General features: G+C 24.9%; 1 protein-coding gene across 1 annotated transcript; it reads left to right on the top strand.

Moving 5' to 3' along the window:
* Positions 1-4,375: 4,375 nt before the first annotated feature.
* LOC145977085 (putative aarF domain-containing protein kinase 5) lies at positions 4,376-9,254 on the top strand. The gene is made up of 12 exons (XM_083108760.1): positions 4,376-4,645; positions 4,726-4,993; positions 5,148-5,344; positions 5,756-6,060; positions 6,423-6,548; positions 6,679-6,837; positions 6,977-7,108; positions 7,392-7,557; positions 7,749-7,919; positions 8,271-8,439; positions 8,530-8,697; positions 9,067-9,254. Exons 3-12 carry the CDS (start codon positions 5,254-5,256, stop codon positions 9,161-9,163), a joined length of 1,584 nt encoding a protein of 527 aa, XP_082964886.1. The 5' UTR covers positions 4,376-4,645; positions 4,726-4,993; positions 5,148-5,253; the 3' UTR covers positions 9,164-9,254.
* The last annotated feature ends 444 nt before the right edge of the window (positions 9,255-9,698 follow it).

The following is a 9,698-nucleotide window of genomic DNA, read 5'->3' as shown; positions in this document are numbered from 1 at the left end:
TAAACGATCGATATTATAGTCCCATTGAACTCATATAAATTTTAGCCCTTTATCTTGAACCGTTCAAAAGTTATTTAACCGTTCCGGAACTTTTTCCCATCACTGTATATAAATATATTATATATGAAGGCTTAATTTTTAAAGGTAAAGAGCTATAGAATCTCTACAGCTTTAAAAATCTTCACTTATGCAAAGAAATTTTTCGATCCTCCATGTGCAGAATATATAATAAATAATTTTTTTATAATATAATCTTTTCAAAAAATCTTGCAATCAAATATTCTTTAATTTTTTAGTTTTTTAAATACATATATATTAATAAAGTGTAAAACACACTGATTTTTAAATCGTAAATCTTTTTTTTACTCGATCGATACAACAAAATATATTTTTTTATTATTTGTATTATATATAAACAATTTGTACTATATATAGAAGATATTTTTTTATTATATAAATATAAGTTTACGCGAGATATGTAGAATATATAGGCATAAATTCTCGATCGATTCTTTGACACTATAAATTTTATGGAATTTTTATATTATTATATTAGTGATAAAAGTTGTATAATTTGATTATTATTTATGTAACCAGAATCAATTTTATGCTACATAAAAATATCTTAGGCAATTTAATTTTTATATGTTATTTTAATTTGAAAAGAATAAATAAAGAGGTTTAACAAAATAACAATCATATAAGATGCAAAAAAGCTAAAAATCAGACGCAGATAGTATAGCGTGAAAATTATAATTTACATATACAGAAAATTAATATGATGACTTTTACATAAGTATGTGTGTAGTACATAAGTTATTCAAAAATTATTGTTAAAAAATATATAAATAGAAATCAACGACAAACATCTTTATACTTAAATGTTCACTCATAGATAGAAACAAATAAGACGACAGAGAGAAAGAGGGAATGAGAAAGGAGGAAGGGAACGGAGAGAGAAAGAAGACAATTTTAGATAATTTTTTATAATGCTACACTAAACAGAAAAAGAAATGAATTATGCTGACTACGTCATTCTTAATAACGTCGGTAGTTCTAGCAAGCTGGCCAATCATAATCCATTATTAAGCCTGATTAAATGTGATGTATGAAATAATGTTAAAAAACAATATATATACATATATATAGACAAAGAGAGAAGAATTACATCCTGCATACTCGCATCTAGCTCCTCACAATATATTAAGTATATCAGTATAGTGCAGATTTTTTTTATTTCAGCGAGTATTTATATAGAAAATGCAGAGAAAATGCTTAAGAAAAATACAAATTTTATTACATTCTGATCCTTTACTAATAATCATATTTAAGTCTGATCAATATATCGCAGTAAATCGGCAAAGGTTCAAATTAATAAACTAAGAATATAATAGTTTTTAATTTATCTTTTTTAATTTTAATTTTTACAAAAATGCTTCTTTGTGTAATGAAGATCGATCGAATAAAATTAATATAAAAAATTTACGAACCAATAAGAATACCTTTAATAAAATTTCTTTTCCCAAAATTTTTTACTCTGTATTGTATGACCTTTTACACATGAAGTTAACTTACCATATCCTTAATACTGTTGTTGGCATCTCCCAGAATAACTACAATCACTTCGTCCTCCACCGAACTCATTTGATCAGCAAACGATCATCTCTGTGGCAATCGGCATTGCATCTATTGAGTGAGAAACTCCAACATTGTTCTGCAATCTTATTTCTGTATTACGTATTACTTATGTTACTTATATTACGTATTACTTATGTTACTTATATTACGTATTACTTATGTTATTTATATTACGTATTACTATATTATTATGTTAATTAGCGGTATTAGGTGTAAGGTCTGGACAGCCAGTGGTTTACTATTTTTCTTTTACTTTTATACTATGACTTTCGGATATTCTGCATTTATAAGAAACATTTTAATACTTTAAATTTATTAAATTTTTTGAGCAATTGCTTGGAAGGCGAAAAACTCGGCTTCGATTCCCGATCCAGCCACTTGCGCCTTAAAAATTTTTCTTCCAATATACTACTATACACTAAAAAATCAAACTCGCTGTTGGTATGATTATAACGCATTCACCGCAATTCTCATATCGTTATAATATACCAACAGAGAATTTGATTTTTTTGCTTATTCTTTTTGCTTATTCGGTTGTTTACTTCTTTTAAAGAAGTGAAGTTCAGATCTGACCTGTATATACGAAATGTAACAACAGAATTTTAACTGGTAATCTTGTCGAGTAAGTTTTCAAAGAAGTTCGTAACTTTTTTAACACTGTAGATGCTAACATGCACCTACCAGAAGTTACGAATACTTTAAATGGTTTCACTGACCAACATTTATTAAATTTTTTAAAATATTACAATTTTTTTATACTTTCTTAAAGGATAGTGCAATTTTTTTTCATAATATAAATTTCAATTATTTCTTAATTTTAATTTGATTATAGTCTACACTTTTATTTATAATATTTTTTAGTATAATTTTTAATATATTTTTAATTTAAAAAACTGAAACTAGAAGCTGAAACTAGAAGAATCTCTAGACAATGAACGTAGAATCTCTAGAATAACATTCTTTATTCATAGAATTCTTTCTATTTACACAAGATTAATTCTTTTACTAATCTTTTCAAAACTTTTGATTGAAATTTTTAACTTTAAGTTTATAATAATAAGTGATACACAGATTCTAATTATAAATCTTTCGGAATAACTTAATTGTATGTGCAAGTAAAAATATTCCCGGGAAAAAAAAGTCCATATAAAATTGGCCATATATGGATTTTGTCAATATCTAATTATGTTTTGCCAAATATAGTTATATATAATATCATATATGAATAAATATTATCAGATCTGAAAATTACAGCACTTTTCTCATAAAGAACCACTAGCTACCACTAAGTACCACTTAGCTGCTTCTATAATAATATATAAATATAACTGTTGTTTTTAAATACTGCATAATAATTAATTAAATATATAATGCAAGATATAATTTTTAGGAAAAATTATATTTGTCTATATAAAAAAAGGTAAAATCATATATAATCTTAAATGATTATATATAATATCATATATGATTTATATCAAAGCATACATGAAACTAACCTTTGCTTTGGTTTTATACATGCTTAGATATGATATCAATATCTGACTATGTCTGATTGTACAAAATGACGTGAGGTATCTAATATCATTTTTTATGATTAGAAATGGCCAGAGATGGACATCATATCTAAGCATATACAAAAACGTATGCTCTGATAAAATCATATGTGATATTATATATAATCATATAAGACTGTATATAATTTTACTTTTTTTTATATAAATAGACACGGACTTTTTTTTCCCGGGCTGTCAATGTGTAATGCATTATAATTATGATTTATTAAAATGAATTATGGTTTATAAAAAAGGTTCTGCATTACTGAAAAGAATTAAAAAAATATATATTCTATCTCAACTAAGCAATTGCACTGATATACGTTATAAGAAAATAGAAAAAGTTTTTTTTTCAGTAAAATATAAAAAAGTTGTCTTACATTTAAAAAGATTATACATTTTTTTAAAAATAAATTGCATTTGTTATTCTATGTATAAAATTATTTTTTTTCATTCTCTACGCGCTAACATAGAATTATATTGAAAAAAATCAAAATTTTTATTAATAAAACATAACTGAAAATATTTTTTATTAAAATATTTTCAAAAAAATTAGGAACATAATTAAATTGTTATTGCATTCTTATTTAAGTGTAACGTTGTATTAAAAACGTAATATTGTATATTTTTTAAAATTCTTCTTTCCGTATGATAATTCTTTTTTATATAAATTGATACATTTTACATTTTTTGTGTTCGTAAAATCTGTTAATCTCAGATAAATTCCTTCAAAAATATATAATTTACATAAATTATAAAGTTTAATTATTAACAATATATGATATAATTTATGGGATATATTTACAATTTTTTACTAAATTTATTTACATATGTAAATACATTTATATGTAAAATGAATTAACTAACTACTTATATAAATGAAACTATATTATACGAGTGCATGTACACGTGTGTTGTGGCTATAAATGAAATATATATTCTTCTCATATTATATTACATTGTAGAACTAAATGGCGTGCGTATATCGCACGATTTGTAATGTCTAGTTATATATATAATTTATATACGTGTGCGCGTGCGCGTGCGTGCGTGTGTGTGTGTGTAATTATTGCGCGAGATTTTGATAGGATAAACATCAGATAAAAAAGGAGAGATAATATTTGTACCGCTTCTGCGTCTCTCTCGTTTCTCTCTCTTTCGCGACTGCGCAATGACGATCAGCTGATTGACGTAACGACGATCAGCTGATTACGTACTCGGCTCTCAGCTCAGCAGTTTTGATTCTTTTTACTGTGCTTATTATAGTAAAAAATTTTTACTAGCATATAATATAATAAGAAAGATGCATATTTTATCGTGTGTATTATTATTATTGATATAATAAGAAAAATACGTATTCTCTATTGTGGATAGCGGTTTATATAATATTTAAGTGTTCATTTATAATTGCTGAAGGAGTGGAAATTTAATGAGGAAATCATTAAAAGATTTCGGTAAAAATATCAAGTGAAAATCTTTTTTTTTACATAAAATCAATATGTGTGCTTTATATTTATTATACTCTTTATTTCAGTACTTTTTTGAATGCAGCTGTGTGCTCATTCTTTTTATATAATTTTATATAAATTTCATTTACATTCATGTAATAATTTTGCAAACTTATGTGTATGGTACCTGTTGTATCTCCGAATTATGATCAACAAGAGAAAGAAGTCTTATAAATAGAAAAAGATAATTTTATGAGAGTTATTGCTAACGAGCACTCAAATGTATATAACAAATAGAAAACTGATAGTGCAGGAAAAATACTTGTGTGGATCGCTCCGAATGGAAATATTTTAGTAAGTAAAATGTTAATAACATGTGTTATACTAACAATATTTTATACAGATATTAATCGAATTTATATAGAATTATATAGAGAATATATTTTTTATATTTATTATATATTTTATATTGTATATGTGATTACATATTATATTTTATTTTATACAGGTTATAAAGCATAGAATGTACAAATAGAAATAGTAAATTTGTGATATTCAAATAACTGCTGATATTTGTAAACTTATAAAACATATTTGATCAACTGCTGCTAACAATGTTGCGAATAAGATTGTGGCGTCATGTGAATTTAAATAATTATTTTGCAACTCATCAATTTTCCAAAAGCTTCAAATATGTTGGTGCAGGTACTTATGAAAGCAATTTATCATAATATATATTGTATATTTATTACTAAAGTATAATCTCCATTATATCCTTAGCAAAAATTTTATTACTGATGATTTCCATGTCTATAAATGTTAAATTTCCTGATAATTGAAAAGATAATTTAAATAATCAAATTCCTATATGTTCATATAATCTTTACTTAAAATTAAGAAAAATTTATTACTTATTTAATATTTTAAAATTTAACATATTTATGAAAGAATTCAAGTTTCTTAAAAATTTAATCTCCTCTCTTTATCTTCCCCGAGATGTGCTTTATATATTATATAAATATTATATATATTATATAAATTCTTATATTTTTATAAAAATGACAATCTTGATCAGAAATTGGATTATTTATAAACGACTATTGTTGAATGTTGCAGGGATGACATTGTTGGGCATTAGTTATACCTTTCTGCCTCCAAAGAGAAAAAAAGTTGTAAAGAGCGTTGCAGGCAGTTGTATCAGATTTACAAGGTCACTGAAAATTGGCGTAACAATATCTATGAATTACTTGATTGCTCCTTTAATGGGTTATACAGAAACGGAAATTCATCGAAGATCCGCCGATCGGATTGTTCAGGGATGCTTGCAAAATGGTGGAATTTACATAAAGCTTGGACAAGGTCTAGCGGCAATCAATCATATTTTACCAAAAGAATATATTGAAAGTTTATCAATATTACAGGTATACTTTTGTATCTCATTTTTCAGCTTGCATTAATGCTAAATTCAAATTTACATTATAATTTGCTTAAAATAATGTTTTGTAATAATATTTTAAATAATATTTTGCAATAATATTTGTAATAATATTTTGTAATTTTGTAATAATTTTGTAATAATTTCTTATAAAGTTTGTCACATATTATAAATATTTAGAGATTTCTAATAAGACATATTATATTCTATAGAAACATAAAACAGAATATATTTTTTAATGAAACATTTTTGTGAAAAACTTGAGGAAGGAATTCAATTTCGAAAAAAATTGGATCTTATTTATCTTTTATATCTTGAAAATTTTTGTTTCTTGGTATGCTTATTAAGGATAAATGTTTAACTCGAGAAAAGGATGAAATGGAAGAAATATTTTTACAAGATTTTGGCAAGAAACCTGAGGAAATGTTACGCGAAATTGAACCCGAGCCAGTTGCAGCAGCTAGTTTAGCTCAGGTATTAAAAATACAATATATATAGGATTTTCTTTTTACAAAATTATCTTATTACAAAAAATAATTTGCATAAAATTGTTATAAAGTTTTTTTTTCACTATTGATTTTTTACTAATTTTTCTTTTAAATAGGTATACAAAGGTGTAACTCTAAATGGGGATAAAGTGGCTATCAAAGTACAATACATTGATCTTCAGGACCGATTCACATCCGACTTGAAGGCAATAGTTTATTTATTAAAGGCTGTGACTATTATACATCCCAAATTCGATTTGCATTGGGTGCTTGATGTAAATATGTATTTGTTATTTGCAAATGTTATTATATTTACATGTGTTATACGTTTTTATTTTTTTAAATTTTCATTTTTGCTTTCTATCAAATTTTGTGGAAATTTTCCTTTACCAAAAAAATTATCTATATCTATAGGAGGTCATTGATACATTGCATATGGAGTTAGATTTCCAGAATGAAGGAAGAAATGGAGAAAAATGTGCTAAGGATTTAAAAAAATTCAAATACGTATATGTGCCAAAAGTTTATTGGAATCTTAGCAGTAAAGTATGTAATTTTTATTCATGCAAACTTCTATATATAAAGATTACATTTTCTTCAATTAATATTCCTTAATGTATCTTTTGAATCACATATTAATATATCACCTCCTTTTTAAATTTCTTTTTTCATTTGTCAATTATTATAATTTTATTTATGGTTATAATATAAAAGTTCCTTTCACTGTATCAATTTCTGTGATTCTTAAATTTTCAGAAGCATAAATTTATTATTTATCTTTAATTCTTAAGTTGCTCTTCTTTTTAAGTTGCTTCTTTTGTATTCTTAGAGGATTCTTACAACTGAATGGATTGATGGTATTAAAATCACAGATGTGGAAGGAATTAAGGCTCAAGGATTAAACATTTCGGATGTCGATAAAAAACTAGTCACTTTAATGGCAGAACAAATATTTCACACAGGATTCATACACGCTGATCCACATCCAGGGAATGGTATTATTTTTTTTTTACCAAATATATTTAAATAAACAATATTTTCTCATAAAAAGAGAGGTGGTTTGCAATATTAAGGCGTAAGATTTCTTATCCATTGTCACTGTGGACTTTATAACCCAATATAACTACAGTTAAGAGGCTATATTAATAAAAAATATGGCATATTCTGACAATCTTGATTTGCATAGTTCTGGTAAGGAAGGGAAAGGATGGAAAAGCGCAAATAGTGCTATTAGACCATGGCTTATATGAACACACGACAGAGAAGGTGAGACATACTTTATGCAATTTATGGGAATCAATGGTTTTGAGAGATGAAAATTCCTTAAAAACTCTTGCAAATGATTTGAACGTGAAAGGTACGTAACAATTTTTTGTAGTATATCTGTTTATATTATACATTACAGTTTAACTCTGTCATACTTTTTTAATTTATAACATCCGCAAGATATTAATTTATATTACTTATATTATTTCTATTTATTGTATACATGCTGGACTTATTTATTGTTTTAATTTTAAATACTATACATTCACAATCATTCTTAAAATTTCATATAATTGAAATATATTCCATAAAATATATTCCACGTTTTTAAATATTAAGTCTTCTAAATTATATCTTCTAAGTCATCAAAATATTCGCATCTTTGATTTAAAAAATTTTTGACATTACATTTCTGATGTATTCTCGATATGTATTATTTCAGATTACATAGTATTGGTGGAAATGTTATGTCAAGCACCGTACAAAATTTCTTTCGCATCATTGGATAATATGACACTGGAGGATTATATGAGAAAACGGGTACAAGAGCGATTCGATAAAATAACAGCTGCATTGCAATCAATGCCTAAGTGTATGATGCTAGTAATCAGGTAAAACGATGCAGTTTTTTTTCGTTCGCACTTTATTTATTATACGAGTTCCAATTTGTTAAGCTTTTCTTTAATATCTCATTTTTTCAGAAACTTGAACACAATACGTGCTATTATCAAAGATCACGGGGACATTATCAATAGATATAGGATAATGGCAAGAATCGCAACACGTGGAAAATATCAAACTGCAAAACAATCTTTTTACGAAAATATCGCGGGTATTTGCAGTATCGTAAAATTCGAAGCTCATATTTAGTAAGTTGATTAATGACTATCTTTTATGAAAAAAATATACAATCAAATTCCCTTATTCTAATATCGTCGGATGTTTCCAAATATTTCTTCTATTTTATGATTTTCTCTCAATGCATAATGGAAAAACAATATAAGAAAAATCTTGTTTAAAACAAATAACTTTTTCAAAATAAAGGAAAACCTACAGAATAGAAAAGATATTAGGATAAAGGGAATTGATTCTATAAATTATTAGATACATAGTTATCTATTTTTAATATCAAAACTTTTCTGCAATATCAAATAGAAAATGCTTTGTTCAATATTTTGATATACTTTTGTAATAACATAATTTTATAATAATTTCTTACACTTTTTTATCTTTTTCAGCTGCAACAATCTCTTACAATGGATAACTAAACTTTATCTAACTTTTTTGAAATTACTTGGTTACACCAATGTTACACCAATTTTACAAACATTGTAGCAATTTAATAAAAAATTTATATATTGTAATATATTATATTTAATATGTTGATTATGCCAGAGATAATAAAATAAGTTTTATAACGATGTTATTAAGATTAAAACTGTTTCTTATTGATCATTCATATTAAATTTTAATATTTAAAGCAAGTCATATTTTTCTCGCATTTTTCTTATGCACATTTTTCATATTGATGAAAGTTAATTTTATTGTCATTTATATTCAATAGATTTATAAAGTAAACTAATTATAAGGATATTATTCGTTCTTTTTCCATTATCTTGTATTAATAAATAATATATATATATATATATATATATATATATATATATATATATATATATATATAAAAGATACATAAACTGAAATAATAAGAATTTTAATCGTTAAAAAAATTGGCTGCAGACGTTGCTTTTCAAAATAAGAAAACAGGTTGCTTTTAAAAAAAAAAATTGTATTAGAAAAAAGATAAATTACACAATAATTTTGATAGGAACATAATCATTCTATCGTGGAAATTTCTTCTCTATATCTG

The sequence above is a fragment of the Camponotus vicinus genome, unplaced genomic scaffold (genome assembly GCF_025532165.1).
Source record: "Camponotus vicinus isolate PSW18456_S1 unplaced genomic scaffold, iyCamVici1.0 SCAF_1, whole genome shotgun sequence".
Taxonomy (NCBI): Eukaryota; Metazoa; Arthropoda; class Insecta; order Hymenoptera; family Formicidae; genus Camponotus; species Camponotus vicinus.
Note: the sequence above shows the minus strand (reverse complement) of the source record. Positions and strands in the feature narration are given on the sequence as shown.